The sequence below is a fragment of the Rhamphochromis sp. 'chilingali' genome (assembly GCF_963969265.1).
Source record: "Rhamphochromis sp. 'chilingali' genome assembly, chromosome: 12".
NCBI classification, from domain to species: domain Eukaryota; kingdom Metazoa; phylum Chordata; class Actinopteri; order Cichliformes; family Cichlidae; genus Rhamphochromis; species Rhamphochromis sp. 'chilingali'.
In genome coordinates, this window is record NC_137939.1 from 988,658 (window position 1) to 1,011,830 (window position 23,173).

The 23,173-nt window shown below is 43.0% G+C and overlaps 2 protein-coding genes across 2 annotated transcripts; both read right to left on the minus strand.

The window, feature by feature from the left end:
- Window positions 1–560: 560 nt before the first annotated feature.
- On the minus strand, window positions 561–11,790 carry LOC308406585 (extracellular matrix protein 2; the record flags this gene model as incomplete). The annotated part of the gene is made up of 11 exons (XM_080897665.1): window positions 561–726; window positions 1,030–1,356; window positions 7,720–7,859; window positions 8,031–8,188; window positions 8,293–8,425; window positions 9,918–10,033; window positions 10,288–10,384; window positions 10,464–10,556; window positions 10,666–10,899; window positions 11,371–11,522; window positions 11,694–11,790. 11 exons carry the CDS (start codon window positions 11,788–11,790, stop codon window positions 561–563), a joined length of 1,713 nt encoding a protein of 570 aa, XP_080753791.1.
- Window positions 11,791–15,457: 3,667 nt separating this feature from the next.
- On the minus strand, window positions 15,458–22,943 carry tktb (transketolase b). The gene is made up of 14 exons (XM_080900121.1): window positions 22,694–22,943; window positions 20,694–20,811; window positions 20,492–20,605; window positions 20,250–20,347; window positions 19,752–19,943; window positions 19,480–19,607; window positions 19,202–19,398; window positions 17,761–17,925; window positions 17,320–17,476; window positions 17,108–17,238; window positions 16,941–17,024; window positions 16,744–16,840; window positions 16,485–16,604; window positions 15,458–16,266 (listed from the first exon to the last, which is right to left on the minus strand). Exons 1-14 carry the CDS (start codon window positions 22,798–22,800, stop codon window positions 16,094–16,096), a joined length of 1,881 nt encoding a protein of 626 aa, XP_080756247.1. The 5' UTR covers window positions 22,801–22,943; the 3' UTR covers window positions 15,458–16,093.
- Between the last annotated feature and the right edge of the window lie 230 nt (window positions 22,944–23,173).

Genomic DNA, 23,173 nt, shown 5'->3' on the forward strand with positions numbered 1-23,173 from the left:
GGTTTCTAGTTGTAGGAAACTAGTATGATGTTTATATTTTTCTTCTTAATGGCCCCCTGAGGTTCACACTGTGTTGCCAGAGATCTCACTTTCTCTCAGGGAGCTAAAGTTTGATCATGAAGCGGTCAAACGCCATCTCTGCCCTTCCAAACATCCTGCTCTTCCACTAATTAAATAGTTGAGCTCAGACTACTGTAAGTACCTCAGGCTAGAGACACAGGTTAATCCTTTTCTTTGCTTTAGTTTCCCAAAGTATCAAATCCCTTAATGAAAAGACAAAACTTGTGCTTTATGTGCATTCTGATTGCAATGCATCTGTTACAATATAAAAAGCAACTTTTACAACATTAGTTATTTTAAGCACAATGTCAAGAACATATTTGCTTTATTACATACTGAAATGATCAAAGATGTGAGAGGAAAATGGCTTTAGAGATGATATAATGAAAGCTGCAGCTTACTAAGCAACATACATGGTGAAAATGTTTTTTCTGCAAACACTGCATCATTACAGGGTGATGCAAACATGGGAGAAGAAATGTTCCCGTATGTCTGTCCTATCAGTCAGACCACTGCTGTGGATGTAGAACAAGGCCCTGAGGGTCAGTGAGACAGGAGAAAGCGTTTGGGGGAATCTTCTCGACTTCCAGCAGATTGTTTTCGAGGTGGACTGAAGCCAAGGAGCCCGAATTGCGAGGGTGGCACACGCTCCACTGCCTCACCAGCCTATAATTGAAACATATGCACACTGAAATTTAGGCAGACAATTTTCACTATGAAATAACGCAGAAACCAAACATTCAAATGTTTATTATTTTAAAATTAAAGTCTAAAAGCCGTATATAATGTAAAGATAAGAAACACATTTACATAAGAAATTGAATGTGTTCTTTGTTAAGCTCCTTAGAATCATTTCAATGGAACCAGCAGAGCTAATGGTGTTAAGACAGGATTGGGTAACAAGCAAGCAGTAAGCTCATCCCAGCATTATAGAAATCACATTTGACTTCATGGAAAATCCAATTCTACCTGATCTGGTTGTTGCTCAGTCTCAGCACCTGCAGGTTTTTAAACTGCCGGATGCAGCGAGGAACTTCTCCGAGGCGATTGTGGTCCAATAGGAGCTCGCTCAGCGAGCGGTAAGATCCAACAAAAGAGAACTGTTCTATAGCGTCGTTGCTCAGGTCATTGTGGGACAGACACAGGGACCGCAGGCCGGGCCGCAGGTGACGGAACGTGAAGGCTGGGATGTGACTGATGCTGTTGTGCTGGAGGGTCAGATTACGAAGAGGGCGCGGCAGGTTTAGAGGAACGGAAGTGAACAGGTTGTGAGATAGATCCAAGGCTTCCAAGGACCTGAAGAAATACAGTGCATAGAATAATCTCAGTCATATTTGCAAAGAAACGTCCAATCAGTCTGAAATTGCTCAGAGACAACCTGGAGATCCATATTTCCAGTGATATCACAGCACTTATGGCATCATGCTGAAGATCTCAGTGATCTCCCAACCTTTCTACTAGTGATAATGCTGAGGTTAGCTGCTCAGCAGAAGCATGTGATGATGAAGTGTTTTAGGTTTTGCAGGTTTCCTGATTAAGCATGTCAATAGACCCACATCCACACTGACTCATAAACCTTTCATCTCAGCTTTCATCTCATGTTTTATCATTTCTGGCCTCCTGCATCGCGCTGTTGTGGAGAAAGGGAGGCGGGCCTGTGTGGTGGAATAGCAGGGTGCACCAGCCAATAAAACAGTGGGGCCTGAGGGGTACGATGGCTGTTTGGGGGAGAATTTGAGGCAGAATTGCTGATAGAGAAAATGTTTGGCTTATGGGAAACCTAAAGAATAGCCACAGAGCTGGGACCAGATTTCTGAGGTCTGAGACAAAGACAATAATAATAATTCTGACTTATCAAAGCAGTCCTCGGGGTGCACTGCAGCACTGTGATTCAGTGTTTATTAGAAGGTCTTACACAGCTGTTTTGAGTTTACAGCACAGCTCACAGCAGGAGACAAAACCTCATTTTCGGTTCTTCCTCCATTCACTGACATCACTGAACAAAAGGGCTCAGAAAACATTCAGGTGGCCAGTTAATGACTACAGAGTGATGGGAACTGGGGCCCAATCAGTGAAGGCTTGTGGATGCTGAACACATGTGGGCCAACGTATGTCTGACTGATGCTGTCTGCTTCACAGTTTCTGTTACTATCAGCTTACAATAGAAAGCTTACAGCAACTCTCCTTCTTTTGAACATTACACCTGTTTCAATAAACCACAGCACATATTTCCTCTTTTCCTATTAAATATAAAGAAACCAGGGTTTGCTCAAGACTGTGCACAGAATTCAAGATTATTACCAAGACATGTTTCCATAGATTTGTCCGGGCTGTGCAAAATATTCACATTTTGTGTGTACGGTGAAATGCTCTAGAATAAAATGCACACAATAAACACTATGACCCACTAACAGGTTCGGCTATTAAGGTGCGACTGTAAATATTCAGTAACAGAAGAACCAAAATAAACTCTTTCAGTATTTCATATGATGAAATACTGCATCAGCACATGTAAGGGTACTCGAAGGGTAACAATAACATAAAAGCAGATCTAATCATTATTTGTTACTTTGTCTTTTCCAAGAGTTACTTTTATTTACTGGCAATAAAAACTTTTTATGGTATTATCCAGTCCCTGTTCACATCATTAGTTTGCAACACAAAAAGATGTTTTTTTGATTTTTTTTAAAAGGAGCATAGTTTATATTTGCCCAGACGTATTTCTGGGTCACACTACAGTGGTGCAACTGAAAGAAAAACACGGGATCTGTGGAGATGGTCGCAAAATGGATGTGGAAGTGCCAAAACCTGCAGTTCCTGTCCGGACCACCTAAGGCTGGCTCCAAAAGTGAATCAGACCTCACCAGTATTATATAACACATTACTCTTACTGGTGTCTTTGATTGGCACGTGTGCCAACACAGCTCACTGTTGACCTCTCTGTTGTCTTTGATCTCCTGCTGCCTGTCATCCTTAATGAAATGACCTGACAAACAATAAAGCCTGATGTGTGACACGGACTCTCCAACATGGTGAATAACAAACGTAGTCTGTGCACCAGTGCACTTCAGGGACACAGCTGGCCCAGCAGTAGGGTCGAGGCTTCAAAATGCAATTTGAAACCAATGAGTGACATCAATCTTTCATGTACAGCCTGTGTATCTAATCTGCATTAGAACGTCCTCCACCTCCATCATCTCTGAGAACAACTTTCAGAAACCTGGGGAAGCACAGCAGCACAGAGCACACAAAGAAACCAGCAGGCGCTAAATGCACGATTTTCTGTGAATTTCTATTAAATTAAATAAATAAAAAAAGAGTGATTTCTGTTCCCACTTGAAACCATAAAACACATCACTATGCTTGTTTCTGTGTACCAGTTTAGACCAGTTGTGTGCAGCTGATTTGTATTCAAAGACTTTGCCAGTAAGCTCAGCAGCAGTCCACCAGTGTTTAAATACCACATGGTATTAATGAGTGGAGAGACACACAGTCCTCTCTTCTCAGAGACCTCCACCCGTTGGCTTGGCACCTACACAAAAACACAACAACACTCTCATACGCACAACATGACATGAACTATGCGCATCCACAGAAAATAAATATGCTGGCAGACACAGATGGGCGTCAAGGAGGTGCAGCGAGGATGCAAATGCATGGATTTGAAATTGCTATTCACCCACCCAAAAAAGAAAAAGATGCACATACTATGATCAAATAGTCATGCACAAGCACACAACACACAAGCTACTCCAGGCAACACACACACACAATTCACACCAAAGCAAATGTTTTTGCTTTTCTTTTTTTCATTAAAAAAAATCAAGTCTGTCTCGGTTTTGTGCAAAGCGTAGTCCAGTCCTGCAGCTGCTCAGGGTGATGGTCTGCTTACAACGGGTACTGCACTTACAGATACACACGGCTCCATTTACGGTGAAACCACAGCGTCGGGATTACACAGAATAGTCGAAGTATTCAAGCCAGGCTCTGTGATTATGCCAAGCAGACTTGAACGCCTGCAGCTGGACTTGAAACTGCACCGATCGATGGATGACGGCACGTTCTGGACTTATTAAAGCTGCGTGTGCACTTTTGTGCGCACTGGATGTATTAACACTGGCTGATATCTGGAAGTATTTGTGAGATCTGTTGAAAACAGTCCCTCCAATCATTTTTTTTAATTCCAACTGGGGTCCTGAGGGGCTGGAGCCTCTGCCAGCTGCCACTGAAAGCACACAGAAGCATATTTGAAATCATTTACCGCATTACTCGAACAAATAACTGGACTTTTTTGCGTTCTATAAATCTAAAGTGAGTTTTTACACTTGCTAAATGTTACGTGTTTGCAACCACGCAGGAAACCGTTAAATGTGAACTGAAGATCACTTAAATGAAACCCAGCGGTCTTCACTTGATGTTAGCGTCATATTTTAGCCGCTGTGTGCACGTACAGAGTGTGTGCGCCGTGTTTGTTTCCCAGTTTATATAAGCTCATTACGAAACCAATTTGCGCCGGGCCAAACAGGAAAAGGGCTTTTGATACAAGTCGTATCAGGCTGAGACACGTCACGATGCGACACACACATCTTTGGTGTGATGATCACTGAACCTGCACCTCCATGCGATCCGTCTAAGCCTGCAGCGACGATAAATATACACAGATCTCCCATGACAGCTTCTCTGTGCAAAATGACACAAATAATAAAAAAAATAATGGAGAAAAATAACATTTGATGTGCCGTAACAGCCATCTGTTTCAGCACAAACCAAATTAAAAAAATACTCGGCTCTTCTGTCAGTTATTATCTAACGGAGTTGGAGTGGCTGTTACTGGGTATTTTTAAGTCGATGATCCTTTTACAAGAGTGTTAAGTCAAACTGCAGAGCACGCAATAAAACAAATCCATTATTACACAATCCGTCATTTTTCTGTAAATGTTTGACAGCATAAACTACAGTCTGCAACCGGAAAGACTTTATCAATGAAATATGATCATTTGGGCGTAGTGTCGCAAATGAGAAAATGCTCTGGTTTGAGATCAGGCACTGACACAGGCAGGTGTCAGGTGTGTGTGCATGTGTGTGTCTGTTTTAGTTGTGCAGCTGTGTTTTTGAACAGGCTGCTCATTGTGCCTGATAAGAGTCAAATCTAACTGCTTGTGCAACAGCATTAATTGTATGCCAGCGCAGCTTCGTTACATAACAAACACGTACAGGGATAAACAAAGGAAGGCACAGTTGTTGGAGTTGGAAGACGTATTCCGATGCATCGCTTAGCTAAAGGTTACATAACTCTAGCTACATCACCTCGTGAAAAACGAGTAATGCATTCATGTTCTTTTAACTGGAGCAATCATTTGATTTTCATCCTGAAACACACAAAGTAGATCCGATACACATCCTTTTTGTTTATGAGGACAACACCACTTTTGTACACTTCTGGTTTTTTACCAAGTTTTCCCAAAACAGCCTTCTCAGTGATGCTTTAGATTTCTGACTTATTGAATGTAATCCTTAGCCCAGTTTGAGAACCTGAGCTCTATTAAAATGGTTTTGTGCGTCCATCAGTGTCCATGTACCAGGAAATCCCACAACAGGATCGTGCCACCACTGCGTTGGACTGTAGCGATGGTGTTAATCGCTTCTTAGTGCCTGGTTTCAATCATGCACACGACCCCGGGAACTATGAACTGAATTATGAATCTTTGTTTCAGAGGATTTTGCATGTCATGCTCTAATACCTCTTCCACCGTGGCAATGACAGAACCCATTCAGACGTGGTAGCATTCCCACCAAAGAAAAAAAAGTGACAGAGAGACAGAATCACAAAATTGCTGGGCCCAAACCAGTATAGGAGAGGCCACCACAGCAACTTCAAAGCTGATCTGCTGACGCAGCCAGCACATTTGTTTCCCACAGAAAAGAAAGAAAATCTCAAACCTGCTGAAATGTAAGCTTGTTCTCAGAAAGCACTACAGCGCTGTCTCCAGAGAGGCACTGAGCCAAGAACGAATCAGTGGAAACCAGGTATCCAAGCCATTCAGGCGCTTTTTGGCAAACTGTGCAGCCATTTGTGTGGATACCTACATTAATGATTGTCCTTCTAAGAACTTGACCCATCTCTAAATCTTACAAATCTCCCCAAACTGAGTAATCCCTGTTTACTCCTGGACACCGAGACTGCTACAGATATGTTTCCGTATTCTCCCTCAGCTTATGCATTGACATAATCACGTCTTTGTCCTTAACAGGCAATTTTCTCAACATCTCACGCTGGTTTTTACTCTTACATACAACATCAAGTGTCAGAGCTTTTAGATTAAGTCCAGTGAATCCAATATGCAATGAAAGATTGTACTTGTAGAATCTGAAGGATCATTAAAAGAAGGATGTGTCTGAATACTTTAGTATACTGGATATTTCAGTTCTTTTAAAATAAGATTAACCGTTGCTATTATTGTGTAGACTGATGAGGGGGAAGTAATGCATATGGGGGGGGGGTTATCCCAAATGAGTCAGAGACATTTCACAGGCTCTGGAAATGTTCTGTTTTCATTACACGTTATTTAAATACATAATGAGGTAAGTGAGCCCAGTCTGCCTGAGAAAGATCCCAGCTCCCTGTTACCTCGTTCTCCCCACTCATACCTCGATCACCGAGCTAGAAGCAAAGCAACACTGTGACACGAAACAGAAGCACCCTGCGAACTAGACCCAGCCAACTGCAGTTCTTTTCACATTAAGCAATTCACTTTTGATCTTTGTTTTCTCAGCTTTTTCAGGCACTTTCTGTTTCTTAACGTGCCTCAGTAGGACCACATGATGATATGCTATTAAAGGTCTGTAGACAATCAGCTGGAAGGGAGGGTTCTGATCTTGTTAGCGACCTTACTTATTGTCTCCTGCTGTATAAGCGGAGTTTAGGTCAAGCTGAGTTTATTCACTGTCTGGTGTCTATGCAGAAGCCTTAAAATGAAGGCCCAGCTACTAAGCCTGCAGACTCGATGGGAAGTTGATGCTCTCACGACTAATGAGGTCAACGTGTCAGGCATCAGAAACAAGTCTCATGAAGACTCAGGACAGTCTGTTCGAATTTCCTCCAGTGAACTCCATCTTCCTGTCCTGGAGTCTGCTTTGCATCTAGAAGATTACAAGAGTTCATCACTTCCTAAAGTTTTCCCAGACTGCATCTTCTCAAGTTAATGCTTCTGCTTTGTGCCCTATATACAAAATCTCCACAGCTTCACTTTCCTGCAACTCTCTTTTGCATTCTCTATTTCCTCAGTTTTTCCTGAGGCTCCCACTTTGGTTCGCAAGGATCCTAAGGAGCAAAAAAAAAAGAAAAACCCACTGGAATTCACTATATTTAAACAGCACATACACAAACACAAATACACACATACAGATGCACACAGTTGCCTCAAGCCCTCGCTCACACGCCTGCTCATCCAAGTACACAAGGTCAGCTGTCAAAATGTGTGTGATATGTGGAAATTTGTTGTTTCATATCTTTTAGTGGCCACAAGAATAAAGTGAAAAGTGTTTTGAACTTGAACAAATGACAGCTGCGTCTTCAGATTCCTAAGCAACACCAGGCTGCCCTCTGGTGGCTGATGAAGGAACTACATAACATTGGGTTGGATGGATGGATGGACATACTTAAGACGCGTCCATGCATGGGTAGCGATGTCTTGCTCATGCAGACGGTTGTGCCTGAGTTCGAGCACTCTCAAATGAATGCAGCCCCTCAGCGCTTCCTCTGTCAGCTCCTCAATTAGATTTGCATTCATTTGCAGCGTCTACAGAATGAGGAAGACAGAGACAGATGCTGAGGTGTGATACAGGAGACAGAAATGTGACAGTTTAAAATGAAAACAATCAGTGAATACGCAAACAGTGTCCGAGAGTGTCTAACTCCAAGCAGTGAGAGAAAGAGTAAAAAATGACTCGAAAATGTGGTACATGTGCACCTGAAGAGAGGGAGGAAGGTTCAGTGGTAGCGACCGGAAGTGATTGTTGCTCAGCTGGAGGTCAAGAAGTCTCTGTAGCGGCCTAAAAGCTGGAGGGGACACACTGGCTTTGTGAAGAGCATTTCCTCCCAGCTCTAGCTTCAGGAGATTCATCAAACCTATTAGGAAATAATACCTATGATGTTACACCTGTTATAATTTTTACACATGACTGTGTTCACACACACACACACACACACACACACACACACACGATGTGTACCTTTGAAGCAGTGCGGTGTGAGTCCACTCAGCTTATTGTTTTTGATTTTGAGCTCCTCCAGAGATGAAGGCAGCGTCGGGATCACGGTGATGCGGTTGTCATCCAGATCCAGCTTCCTCAGAGAGGTCAGGTTCTGCATGAAATGAAATGCAGCACAAATAAATAGGTGTTGAGCAAAACTGGGATGATAAAATACACTAAATAGATACTTGTCTCCAAGTCCGTAATTTCCCATCCCTGCTTGCCAATTGGGATTTAATCACAGAGCTCACAGAAACACACCAAATGAAAGAATGTCACATTTGTGCATCTCTTCCATTCATGTGATCTGTCCTCTCATATTTTTAGCAAAGCCACTCCGGGTGGCTCTTCAGTGAAAGCTGCTGTGGTTTTGATGGGTGAATAAAAGCAGTGGACAGGACTTCGCAGCATCCCTCCAGCCAGTCCATCAATCCCCTGTCATTACAGGGATGTGAGCAGAAACTGAAGAAGAATATTCCTCTAAAAATAATTTCCTCATATTCCCCACATCATTGGCTGCAGCTTTTTTCCAGCAGGTTCTTTCAGCCAATACCGTGACAGTATAGCAGTGGCAGTGTGTAATGATTGGTCAGAGTGTGGTAGGCTCCCTCGGTGTGGCCTGTGGTCAGAGGTTATTCTTAGACGGATTAGTTAATGCATTTTCAGTGCTCTTTTATTACCGTAATGATACAGGACATAGCCTGCTTTTTATTTTAACTAGATGCAAAGTGACCCATAAAATGTGCTTGTAAGTCAGAAAAGTACTGACAGGCGGAGGACTCTCTGTAAGAGTGAAGACGGAGCTACTAAGGATAATGTCAGAGCAGTTCAACACGTCCACGTCAAAGGAAAGTCAAACAGGGTTCAGTTTCAGGCCTCGAGGCGTAAAGTTTTTTGGGTTTTTTGTTGATATGTGTGTTTGTCTCTGCTGGTGCTGTTTAAACACACCAAATAGTTCTTCCCAGAATATTATTTGTGGCTCGAACTGACAGTGAATACAAACTTTCTGTCTCATTACGAAGGTAAACTACAGTCTGGCGGTATATTAAATGTTGTTGTTGTTGTCTGCTGTAAATTATTTTATCACTTCTTTCTTTGGCCAGCAGACAATGAGAGAAGCAACACTGACTTTTCTAACAGAGTTCAGTCACTGTCAGTGACACTTGTTTGTTTTTTCCATTCCCAGTCTGGATAAATAATACTTGATATTTCATGACAGTAAATATTTTCTAGAAAACACCCAACAGACATAAAGTGCAGTTAAAAATATATAGTTAGAAAACTCATTGAGTGCAGGCAGAACTGGAAGTGCAAGTCTCCAACTGCAGTTGTAAGACGAGTGGGAGAAACTCTGCAGTCAAACGGTGTTGGACAGCCTTGGTTTGTGGTGGATTTTCACACTGGTATTACACACATATTACTATATATTACTCACTGGGACACAAACCTCAGTACAAGAGCAGTAGATTTAAGTCAGAGTAACCACCACCCTTTACTGGTTTTACTTTACTTTTTCACTTTTTATATAAATAGATAAATAAAGGGATAAAAATATGTCACTTGTGAGTAATTTTAAAAGATGCAGCGAGAGCAGTGTTACTCACAGAAAGTGGGTTTTGGCTGAACGATTCATCATCCAGTATGTTTCGACTCAGGTCCAGCATGTCCAGGTTCAGGAGGCCTGAGAAAGCTCGTGCCGTGATGATCCTGATGTTGTTCTCTGAACATAAAGTCAGTCACATGACACTTCAATTTTCAATTTGATGATTCACTAGCTGGCAGCATAATAATCCACGTCGTAATGTATTCCAGTGGTAAATCCAGGATAACACTGTTTACAAAAATATGGGCATCGATGGCTCACTAATGATGGCTGGGCTTCCTGAGCTCTTGTGTTTGCTCTTTTTTCTTTTTTTAATCTGTGAAATTTCTGTTGGGTGCTTTCTTTGACTACAGCTGTAGATATACACATACCTGCTAAATCCACCTTCGTGGCTTCAAGGTTTTGGAAGCTTGGCAGGTGAGTAATGCCGATGCCCCTGCAGCTGATCTCTCTCTCAGTGCTCTGACACTTAATAGAATCAGAAAACTTTATTAATGCCCAAGGAAATTATGTAATATGTAACAGGCAACTCTATAAAGTTAGAAACCGTTTCTGTTTGATTGCTGGGCGACTCAGTCGGTTCTTCCTCTGCTTCTTCTTCTTCCTCTGCTTCTTCTTCTTCTTCCTCCTCCTCCTCTTCCTCTTCTTCTTCTTCCTCCTTGGAAGAAAAGAACAACATTTAATTACCCAGCAAATCAGTAAGTAAATAAGACAAGTTAAAAAAGATAACTAATATTACAAACTATAACCTCTTCTTCTTCTTCTTCTTCTTCCTCCTCTTCATCATCATCGTCGTCGTCTTCATCGTCGTCTTCATCGTCATCGTCCTCCTCCTCATCATCCTCCTCCTCTCGTGCTTTCCTGAGATCCATCAGCCTTTTCTTCTCAGCGTGGAGTTCCCTGAGTGCAGCCATAAGAGCGTTGCTGTCCTCCCCTCCTTTTCCAGGCTTTCTCCAGCCGCCAACGGGTCGCCCCAAACCCGCCTACAGAAAGTAGCAGGAGACCATTACTGGAATTAATTACTGGAAACAGAGACAAGTCTCACATAAGGACTGTGTGTTACAGGTGCTGCATGTTTCTTCTTTTTGTTTTGTTTCTGACAGGTGCACCAGTTGCCAGTACACCGTGCTTTTCTGTTTGTGCTCTATCCTTTTGTTATATGTTCACTCCTATTTTCTACTGCCTTCCTTCCCCCCCGCCTGTCAGCTTAGACATTGTCGTACTACACATATACTCTGATAACTGAAACAACACGAATAGAAATGAATAAATAGGCAGATAAAAGAAACACATGAAGAAGAGGAGCCTTTAGGGAATTTTTAGAGCTTATCTTGGAAAAGCAAAATGTGTTCGGCACAACAATTCAGATCATAAAATCTGATTGCAAAAGCTGCCAGACAGGACGGCGACATGACCTAAAAGATGGTGTAATATGATTGTGTGTCTCATCATACTATTCTATATGCGATGGACTCCACTGTGGCTGCATGCTTCCTCTTCCCCCAGGCACTTCTCCTTCTTCTGATCGCCTCCAGGTTTCCAGAGCCATGTTTTTCCTGCTTGATCACTTTCTCAGCATTTGCTTGGAGATGCTCATCCTCACTCTCTTCTTCACCAGGGTAACAGAAAACATAAATCAAACCAAAAATGCAGTCATGAAGGAATACACTGTTCGATTTTTAATCCTCTGTGCGCAAAATAGGTTAAAATTCTCAGTTATTAAGTGTTTATTAACCAAGAGCGTGCAGACAAAAGTGGGCAGACTTTAAAAACTTACCAGCAGTGTGTGCACCCGACACTGTCACCCCTGCGTCGATCCTTGGCGAAGGAACGGGTGCTATTTCTAGTTCGGATATCTCAGCGGAGACTTCCATTAATGCATCCACGTCATGCCAAGAGTCCAAGTTTTGTTCTGAGGAAACTATTCCACTCAGACAGATGAACACGATCCACGTCCATGGCATTTGCATTGCTGTATATTTATACTCAAATCAAGCTTTTTTCAAATGCAGAGAAGCCCAAAGGGTTTAATTTCTAATCCTCAGAGCTGAAGCCAAGAAGAAGCATCAGAGCAGGAAGCGCAGATGGTTAGAAGACAAGCAGACAGTTCTTCAGTAAACCCTGGAGCTTTATGAATGCAGAGTAAACGCTGTGGTTTCCCTTCTGTTCTGAGTCACCTTGAAGCAGTGGTCAAACATATTGCACGCGCTCGCTGCTCAGAGTAAATGTTAAAATGAAGAAAGAGAGAGAAAGCGTGAAGGGACATCCAGCAGGCGGAGAGGTAAAAAAATAAATTCTCTCAGTGTTAATAAAGAGCCTCGATTGTTGTACCGTGAAATACAGACACACCCTGCTCCTCCTCGTCTCCACTTCATAACTGTCTGCGAACATTACGTGGAACAGCTTTTTTCTCTCTCCTGGAGGAGAGACGCTGACAGGACGGCGGGGGGTGATACTGGAGCGCAGTAAGTTTTGCACACTGGTGATAGATTTTAGTCGTACATTCTGTTGTGATTTGACAAATGTGTTTTTGTAAACCGCTGTCACTTTTGTGCTTTTTCTGGAGGGCATCAGAATGTTAGTATGAGTACAGCAGACCTTGTCCAAGAGCAGACGGTTGGTACACAGTCCCAGTCGGAGGCAACCTTGTTTGGCAAACCTCCGCCAGCATCTATGTCTGAAGTCAAACATGAACTCTGAGTAATAAAAAGTGAGGACGTCTTTACATTCTGCACATCGACGGCAGAGTGTGTACATCCTCACACTCGCCGTCTGCCCCTTACTGAGTGTGGAGCCAAACTGGGATGTTCACTGTGGGGTGAAACCTCTTTATTTGCTCAGCAGACACACACAGTCGTGTTTTCATATCTTCGTGTGGACATCTAATTGACATATTGCTTTCCCTAGCTGCTTACACTTATCCTAACCCTGTCTTCAAACTCATGGGGCATTTTGTCCCCATAAGTGACTGTTGGTCCCCACAAGTAGAGCAACTTTCCAATGTTTGGTCCCCGCATATACACATACACAAACATTACATTCAGTCGACTGTGCTTCAAAACATCTTCTTAAATGAACACTACTACTGTAATATGCAATCAAATCTGCAGATTATGCTTTTTTGGTGTTTTTCCACACCTGAAGAGTAACTGATGAGACAGCAGCAGAATCCAGACATATTCCAAATGGCACTCTGGACAAGTTGACACTAAACACTGAAACAGTCAGGCCCTCATGTGCTCCTCCAAAGTAAATAGCAACGTTTCCAAAGATGATTCATTTTTATATCTCGACAGGAGCACGCTGTCATCTACAGACCACATTCAACCCCTTCCTTGAGTGTGACAACACCCTGAATTTCCACAGCACACTTACATGACTACACTTACATGTTTAAGAAACAGCGCATGTTTTATTATCCTTCCTGCGGATGACCAAGTTAATCTTTGCTTTCTTTTCACTCTGAAGGAATATGTTAAAGTCAGCATGACCGCTTTCAGCTTTGTAACATCTCTGACACCAGTTTGCCAAATGCTAAATGTAATAAACTAAACATCTGCAGTCATGAAGCATCTGAGGTTACAGGCAGTTACTGAAATAACGAAGCTTTTATGCTCACAACTGAACGGCATTTCAAATCAGATGTGTTTATCAAGGCGATCGTGGCTCAAGAGTTGGCAGTTTGTCTTGTAATCGGAAGGTTGCCGGTTCGAGCCCCGGCTCCGACAGTCTCGGTCGTTGTGTCCTCGGGCAAGACACTTCACCTGATGCCTACTGGTGGTGGTCAGAGGGCCCGGTGGCGCCAGTGTCCGGCAGCCTCGCCTCTGTCAGTGCGCCCCAGGGCGGCTGTGGCTACAATGTAGCACCAGTGTATTAATGGGTGGATGACTGGATGTGTAAAGCGCTTTACAAATACAGGCCATTTCATAATCATTTATTTAAAAAAGTACCTAATGAGTTAGGAACAAAGAACGGCGCATTGTTTAGAGCAGTGGCTCCCAAACTTTTTTCGCTGGGCCCCCCTTTGTTTTATAGAAAAATGTTCGCGCGCGCACGCACGCACAACCACACGCGCCCATATTTTGCTCCATTGCGGTTTATTTCACACCTCAAACATTTAGTAAACAATTAAGCAAATACAAGTAACCTGCAGGTAGTACGAAAATAAACTATGTCCGCACCTACACGGGTGTTTCTGAACACGCAGCTGTTTCGTTCACACGTAAACGGCGTTTCGAATCACCGAGAACGGAGATTTTTTATAACTCATTTTTTGCGTTTATGTGTGGACGTGGAATACAGAGCTCATCGCAAAGTTAAAGGTATGTGCCTTTTTCCGCGTCACGCTGTGCGCCACGTTATTGTTTACATGAGATGAAGAGCAGACAGTCAGATTAACAGTATTGTGTCTCTATCTGCAGGTTTTACACGCAGTTACTGTCCCTCCATTACAAAGGCAGAGGCGTCACGGTGTCATTATTTTACACGTGGTTGTTTTTCCTGTGTAATAATGTTCAACATTGCTATCGATATATATATATATATTTTTTTTTTTTAATGCTTCTCTGTGCAAAATGGGTTTAAAAACATAAACAGCTGTGGGATCCTGTTTGTCCGTGATGTAAACAGCCCAGCGCTGCTCCCCACGCAGGGAAAAGCAACCCTGCAGGGAGACCTACCTCCGCACCTGTGCAGGTGAAGCCAAAGGGCAGATTTGCTTCACCAGATTTTCTAGTCTTTGGCTTAGAATGAAGTTGGTTTGGAAACATATTCAGCGATGCTTCATCTCCTGCTTTGCGTTTGTGTGGGAGCCCCAGGCTAGCCCCATTCCGCCCCCCGCCCAGGAGGCCGCACACTTTGGGAAGGTCTTGTTTAGGGGAAATGAAAATGACACATGATATGCCAGATGTGTTCAGTTGGATTTAGGTGAGGCGAGTGTGGAGGCTTAGAGTATGAAGGAACCCAGGACCCACTGCACCAATGTAACAATAGGTTTAAGGATTTCATCTTGATAAGTAAAGGCAGTCAGGGTGCGGTTGCCGAGCCTGTAGGGGTGTGTGTGTGTGTGTGTGTGGAAATGCCTTCCTGGAAAACTACACCACAGAACTGGTCAAGCTTAAAATGATGTTACATGAACTTTGTCTCCTGGATTCTGCTCCATACTCTGTGGTAGAAAACACAGCAAACCTTCTAGCAATACCACATGTTGATGTGGCCTCCTGCAGGGGTCCAGATATCACTTCATGTGAGCCCTTCAGAATCCACTTCTGTAATTTATAGACTAACTTAAGTTTATTTAAAATGAAGCCATTCATATTTTCACCTTCACACTGAATTATCATTTGATCCTTTATAACTTCATTACTACACCAATTCATTTTTCAGGAAGTGTGTGTGTGTGTGTGTGTGTGTGTGTGTGTGTGTGTGTGTGTGTGTGTGTGTGTAAGTAACCAGTGGAAACTTTCATTGTTGACATTTACTTTGCGACTGCTGGTCCACACTTTGGCCTCGGCTTATATAAATAAGCACAGACAAACAGCATTGGGAGAATTATTTTTAATTCACACTACAGCAGTAATAGCATCTCTGTGACCTTAAGCGCTGGAAATGTTGTGCGACACCCGTGTGGTCAGGAGACAGTGGGATGTTTAAAAACGGAATAGCCAAGCACTGAAGGCAGTTACTGAACACAATTACAAAAGTAATCTAGTAAATGATAATATGACGAGCAGTAACAGCGCTACCAGCTGAGAGGGAGGACAATAGGAATGCTTGCCAGGAATGTGTAAGCATTGATGGTCGGTGCCACAGATGTTGAAGCTCATCACTAGGACACATCGCTGTATGATGGGCTTTTCATCTATCAGCATAACACTTTAAGTACAGTATTCAGTGATGCTTTTAACTGTGCACCTTACAAGACTCTGAAAACATGTATAACAGCAAACGGCAGAACCCATCTGGAGGCAAGGATACTAAGAGGTGCACATAGGGGAGTACCATCAGCACTATAGGCTATGACCGCACTGCACTCATCTCCCTTCATCTCTGATATTAATACAGGGTTAGCACAACTCAAGTAGGAACTGAAAGTTAGGTTTTCCATGGTTGTGCCTGGCAGCTGCAAGTTTGTTGTGATTTAAAACAAAAACGAGAAGGGAAAATGAAGTGCAGTTCTTAGTTTGCGAAGGTCTGAGTCACAGCTTCGGCAATATACTTAGCACTGATGCCAAAGATGTCCAGAAGCTCTTGAGGCTTTCCACTGCGGGGAACACCAGCCACTGCCAGACGTGTCACAACAATACCAGGCTCACTTCCCACTGCTGACAGCACCGCTTCACCGAGACCACCTGGACAAAGGAGGACCGTCAAAAGGAATGAATGCATAAAAGTGATGTTGGCATTTCTTTTAAATTACAACACAGCAAATCATGATATGATGCTCCTTTATTCAAGTTGTGTTTTGTTTGTTAAAACCAAACCCGTCTAGGAGCCATAATTGTTGCCTCCATAAGAAAATTCCTGCCCTTTCACAAACATGCTTTCTGTATGCACAGACTCAACCTACCCTCCTTGTAGTGGTCCTCCACAGTGATGATCTGTCCCCTTGTTGCTCGGGCACTGGCCAGAATAGTAGCAGCATCCAGGGGCTTGATGGTGAATGGGTCAATCACACGGATGTTCTTTCCTATAAGAATGCATAAGGAAATTTACAGGTTTATAGAGGCTATAGTGGTTCACTGGCCAGTTGAGGAGTCCCTGCATTAAGCCCTGTGTGTCCTCATAACAATACCAGCACGTGTCCACTAGAGGGCAGTGTGGGTTACCTTTAGCAGCCAGCATATCAGCAGCAGCAAGGGCCTCGTGCAGAGTAACACCAGCTCCAATGACAGTCACCTGGTCATCATCAGACTGGCGAACCACCTGACCACAGAGATAGATGTATAAACATTTTTGGGGTGGGCATTTTGGTATGAAGACTGACTGCATTAGATTTATAACGAAAAGAGATTAAAAAAGTTACCTTGGCTACACCCACTTCAAACTTCTCATCTGGGGAATAGATGACTGCAGTGGCTGGTCTACTTGTACGAATGAAACATATACCCTGAAAATGGAAAGTGCATTACAATATATTGAGTGCTCTCCAACAGGATGAAGACATCAAGCTACCACAAGGTGGCCACCAACCTTTGTGTTGGATGACAGTTCAACAGCTCTCTCTGTGGACACTGCGTCACTGGGGTAAAACACAGTGCATGTTGGGATGGCGCGGAACATGGCCAAGTCCTCAAGCGCCATCTGGGACGGACCGTCCTCACCTGAAGCCAGAATAAAATGAGTGGATGACAGACACTCACACCTGCACTGCTCACTAGAAATCCAGCAGATGAAAAGCTTACCGATGGAGACTCCGCAGTGAGACCCTACCAGGTTGACATTCGTCTGAGAGATGGCTCCCATACGAATCTGGTCGTAGGCCCTGGAGAAAAATGCTGCAAATGTGCTGGCAAATGGAACAGTGCGGTCACGGCTGGCACAGCCAATAGCCACTCCTACCTGCAGTAGTAAGGAGACATCAGCAACACTGTTTAGTTTAAAATGACAGTGGATGTGGTTAGTAAGGGTCTAAGCGCAAAGTCAGCTGGGCACAAATGAGAAGCAGCAGAGAGGACAGATTATCATGTGTGAATGTACAGTAACAGATTAGACCAAGTTGGAGCAGATTATAGTACTGAAGAGCAAACCAGGTACTAGTCTCTCATAACTGTGACAGGGTTCCAGGATCAATAGGTTGACTAATAGTTAGCATAAATCAGCCTGAGCACTGAAGGATCGTTTACCATATTCTGTTCAGCAATGAAACACTCGATGTAGCGATCAGGGAAGGCTTTCTTGAAGGTCTCTGAGAAAGTAGAGTTTTTGGTGTCTCCGTCGAGTGCCACCACTCTCTGGCTTGCCTGGCCCAGTTTTTTCAGTGCCACACCATATGCCTGCCTTGTTGCCATCTAACAGAAAATACAATGGGTTAAGCAACAAACAGCCTTGATTGCTATGCTTAGCTATATCCACTTTAACACATACATGTGAAAAAGAACCTTTACCAACATGATGAGCAGCACAATATTCTGCACAGTCACAATAATTCACACACATCAGTTTTGAAATCATGTTCATTTCAGACAGCGTCAGCCCCGCAGTTAGCAAAAGCTGCAAAAAGCAAACTACATCCGATGTTTCACAGGTTCATGTGTGGAAAGTCTGAGATTTACTTCCAGCTGAAGAAAGTTGTACTGCTGTAAAAACTGCTGCACCCTCTTTATATCATAGGAACAAAAATGTGAATGGTTTTCACAATCATTCAAAGACAAAATCATAATGACAGTTAAAATGTGCTTAATCTTCCAGCTCTGACAGGTATGGGGATATAAAACAGTGCAATAGAAAATAACACACTGGGATTCAGTCATGGAAGATTTTAAGCCCTGTACACACCGCCTGTACAAATACTGCATGTGTGCTTCAAAGGTATTTGAAGAGGTTAACATTGCACAATACTGCACATGATGCCATTACTAGATAACTGCAGAGTGGGGGTCATGTTAGCAGTGCTAGTAGCACCCGTCTTCTCGTATTCCAGGTTATTGTGGATATGCACGCTTTAGTTAAGCCATAATAATTTGACGCAGCCCAAATTCACCAGTTTCTTTCGAGGTTAAAATAGTGCCAAACTGTTCTAATTTCACAATTCTGGTTTACAACAGCTCAGTAACTCTCAGTCCCAAGGATTAAGCAAATTCTACATTAAATTGTGAAAAATTTGTTTAACCTTTTAGTTTCTGGTGTCCACTAACCAGGATGGCAAACTTTAAACTAGTTTTCTAATCAACTACATCCCTAGATAAGAAAAATTTGCTAGTGAATACTGATGTCCGTGTCTCCGCTGTATCTACAGGTAAACACTGCAAAGTTTCTCGATATCTTTAACCTAGCAGGAGTCTGCATGTGGCTGAGCAGACAAAAAGCAAAGGAAAGTGGATATTTATATTTAATTTATTATATAAAGACCCTTAAGTGTGGACAAGTGTTCCAGGTGGTGTTTTTGTGCCATATTAGTAATGAAACAAAGCCACCACTCGTGCTAAATAAGATTCATGCTGACAACTGTATCGGTAAACTTTAAACTGCTGACCACTCAGTGTTGAGTGACTTTGGACCCATTACTCCAAAAGATCCAATACTCAAAAACTAAAACTAGACACAAACAAGCAACTCTGAAGGTACCTTGTCTCCCTTCTTGTATTCTGGAGGTGAAGGCAGTGAGATGGGGCTAAGGTCAGCTGGCGCTGTGTCCTCATTGGGCAGATCAGGGCAGAGAGTTTTGTTGGGCACCTGGATCTGTGACTGCAGATCTTTCAGGATTTCATCCACCCGGTCCTTGGGGATCGGCTTTCCATGCCAGTTCTCCAAATCCTCAATACCTACAGTTAAGTGGCAAATAAGTCATGTTTAAAATTCAGAGAACAGTTCTAACTAGATACAAAAAAGTTATTCACACCAACCTTTGAGGCCTCTGCCCTTGAATGTCTTGGCAACAATGCAGGTCGGTTTGCCTTTGACCTGCTGAGCCTGCCAGAAAGCTTTGCACAGCTCCTCCACATCATGTCCATCCACAACATACGTGTTCCACCTACACACATAGAATGTTATTAACATCTGAACATGTCTGTAGACCATCAAAAAGCAGATCGATACAGGGAAAGACAAATAATAAGGTCAAGTTTGGACAGTTTGTTTCTACAGGTTATGAGCTGAGATAAATGCACGTGCTGACCCAAAGGCTTCACAACGTTTGCGGTAGATCTCCATGTCGTGCTTCAGAGGCGCTGGCTCACTCTGACCAAGCCGATTAACATCCAGGATAGCCACCAGGTTGTCCAGCTGGTAGTGGGAACCAAAGGCCATGGCCTCCCAAACTGAGCCCTCTGAGCACTCGCCATCTCCCAGCATGCAGTACACACGATAACTACAACACAGTCAGTTAATAACAGACATGAGAATTTCCATAATATCTACTTTGAGAATTTTTCTGTTGCTGCAGTGCAACAGATTATAACAACAGTAACAGGATTTCACCACTGAAGAAGCTTCCTAGTTAGAGTAAATAAGACTACTTTTAAGTGGTCTTGAGCAAATGTGAGTATAAAGCATCCACTTTAGATTAACACCACACACTGACAACTGGGCAAAAATATTTCAGGTAACCCTGTGCAAGTTTTAAAGAAATGTTTGGTAGTCTTATGATTTGACACTGATACATAAACACACTGACCTGGATTTGTCAAGGTATTTGCCGGTATAGGCCATCCCACATGCAGCCCCAAGACCCTGTCCCAGAGATCCAGTAGCTACATCAACAAAAGCCAATTTCTGTGTTTGAAAAGAAGAATTGGAAAGAAGGGAAGTTGTACATGATACAGAGAGTGGCTTGCACACAATTTTGTCTTTTTCTTCCAAAAAAATAAAAATAAAAAATAATAATGAACAGAATGGGTCTCAAGATTCCCGACTCACTGGTGTGGGGTGTCCCTCCAAGTCAGAATCAATCTTACGCAGGTTAACCAGCTCAGACTCTTTCACAAAACCTGCCTCTGCCCAGGCAGCGTACAGGACAGGTGCAGCATGACCCTGGCAATAAGAAGGAGAGTGTTAACAGATCTCAGGTTTGCTGACCAAATACAGAGCAATTAATCTCAATTAAAGGATATGCACCTACCTTTGAGAGAACAAAGCGGTCGTTACACTGATTGCGAGGATCATCCGCTTTGTAGCGCATGGCGTGGAAAAAGAGCACGGACATGAGTTCAGCTGCACTGCAACATGATGTGGGATGACTGGAGAGAGAGAACAACAGAAAGGCTACTGTGACAGTATAAATGCCGACGGGTTAGAAAGAAAAGAAACTCCACCCAAAGTGCATAAACATGCATGTGTTGCTGCACTTAAAAAAAAAAAAAAGAACAAAAAAAACAAAACACAAAAACAAACGCTCAGTTTTAGTTTTACAAGACACAGCAAACATTTAATATGCCAAACGATGATGCTCTTTAGCACAAGTCATATATTGTTAATTGTTATTTATTTTAGACCATCACTGCCTCAGGAAGGCAGCCAGGTTACCACACTTCAGAGGAAAAAAAAATCTTGTGAAACTGTTAGTTGCTACACAGTCTCGAGTACTGTAACCATTTAGAAATTCCACATTGCCCAACACATCTCAGCTTCCCTATGCAGGTTAAATCGCATATCAACCATGCTTGGAACAAATTATCCAATCTGAACAAACATCAGCATAAACCTTTTAAAATAACTCAATGCTCCGTTTACCACGTGTTCTTCTGTTGAGAGACAACCTGCTGAGAAATGAAGGACAGTCAGAAAAACCACAAGGAAAAGAAAGAGGCACAAGTGTAACTTTGACTGTTGAGGAACAATGCTCCTCAAGAAGTCCTTTGTTTAAAAGGGATATAATCTTTATAAAGCCCTCATAGTACAGTTAGAATAAGCTCCTGCATTTCCTTGTCAAGAAACAAGAGGAAACAGGTTAGTCAACTGTACATTAAGGCTGCATTTGAGATTATGAAAAAGAAATAAAAATTGCACAATGCACACCAACTGGCTGAGGGATAATTGTAAGAATCAAGCACAAACTAAAGCATCTGGCCAGGTGGCTGACATATACTATAAATAAAGCTGAGGGTTTTTACTGCCTCTTTGATTCCAACATCCACTTTTCTGTCTCAGATGTGATGTTATGAAGCAGGATATGCGACTCTTAAGCTTTAGTCTGCGTCACACAAGTCTAAACAAAGTGTTGTGTTGTATGCGAAATGTAGTAGGTGACTTGACTTGATTAGCGCCAACTCACAAACTACGGTTTCAGTTTTGGATATTGTAGCCCTTGTATAGATCCATTTGCTCTCCAAAGTGAATATTAACCGAGCAAAGGGCGCTCACACTAATCCCTATAAAGCTACACCCTCGTCAACTCCTACTTCCCGCTTGGACTCGAATCAACCTATTGGGTTACTTCCCGACAGCGACACGGAAGATATCAGCGATAGCTCAAAAAGAAAATTCTGGCATTCTGGGAACGCCAATATTTATGATGAAGTATTACCACAAACCCCTTCCCAATAGCCATTTCCCAGACTTACCATACTTAACGCAGATATCCTCAAGCTGGCGATTTAACAGACTAGGAGCCAGCAGCAAAACTCAGCCTCAACGCAACCAAGAGATCCATCCTTTCCTATCATGTAATTTCTGTTAGCTAGTAAACGCCTGTTGATGTTAATAACCACTTGACTTGAAGTGTTATACGCATGTATGCTAGGCTAGAGTGCCTAAGAGTCTAGCCACCAGTAAATAAGGCCGTCATTTACTTTGTAGAGAAAAAAACCAAACAAACACTGTTAGCATGTGGTAGCCTTAGCAATAGCTGTGGGCTCGGCTACCCTCAAGTCACAGCGTAACTTATTAAAACGTTTCGCAGAGCAGTCGCACAACATCAGGTAGCAAACCTGCTGCTAGCGGCTTGCCGTGGCTCGGTAACCGCGTGAATTTAATCTGCAGCACGTGCACCCAGGCCCAGAGGTAGTGCACGCCTTCGCCCCAGTAACCTTATAGCACATACTATATATATGTGTGTGTTTTTAATTGTATACAGGATTTATTTAATATTCCAGCTAATGTTTGCAACTCTGAACAACTTACCCTGAGTTAGAGGCGCATGTTGCCTTGATGGAGTTGATCCTGAGCTTGTTAGCGACGTCCTTCAGTCCTTGCAGAGTCTTTTCATCGGGTTTGTGGTAGCTAGTCATGGTTTACGGACGTATGGTCGCCTGCTTCAGGTAGTAGTCGTGGTTAATTCAGTGCGAAGGCTGCTTCCCCGGTGTCGTCGTGTCAACGCTGGGCCACTGAGCTGCTAGCTGCCCGGTGTTAAGTGCAGGAGAGGAGGGGGAGACGTCGCACAGGACGGGTTTTGTTTCCTCAAACAGCCACGCCCACCAAATCAAACCATTGGAGGGAGAGTGGTGGTTCAAGCCGCCCTCGTCAGTCCCTCTCAGCGTGTTCAAGATACAAATGTTGCTTCATGCCGATCTCGTTTCATTAAAATCAGTAAATTTCCAAAATAACAGTAACAAAAGCGTGGACCCCTATTCTACTACCCTTATGGAAAATACAGGTATCCAC

Excerpts from the sequence above, each read along its gene's own strand:
- tktb (XM_080900121.1), bottom strand. The coding sequence starts at position 22,800 with ATGACTAGCTACCACAAACCCGATGAAAAGACTCTGCAAGGACTGAAG. Across the intron at positions 20,812-22,693 it reads ACATGCGCCTCTAACTCAGG|TCATCCCACATCATGTTGCA; the intron begins GTAAGTTGTTCA and ends CTCTCTCTCCAG. Across the intron at positions 19,944-20,249 it reads AAATACCTTGACAAATCCAG|TTATCGTGTGTACTGCATGC; the intron begins GTCAGTGTGTTT and ends ACTGTGTTGTAG.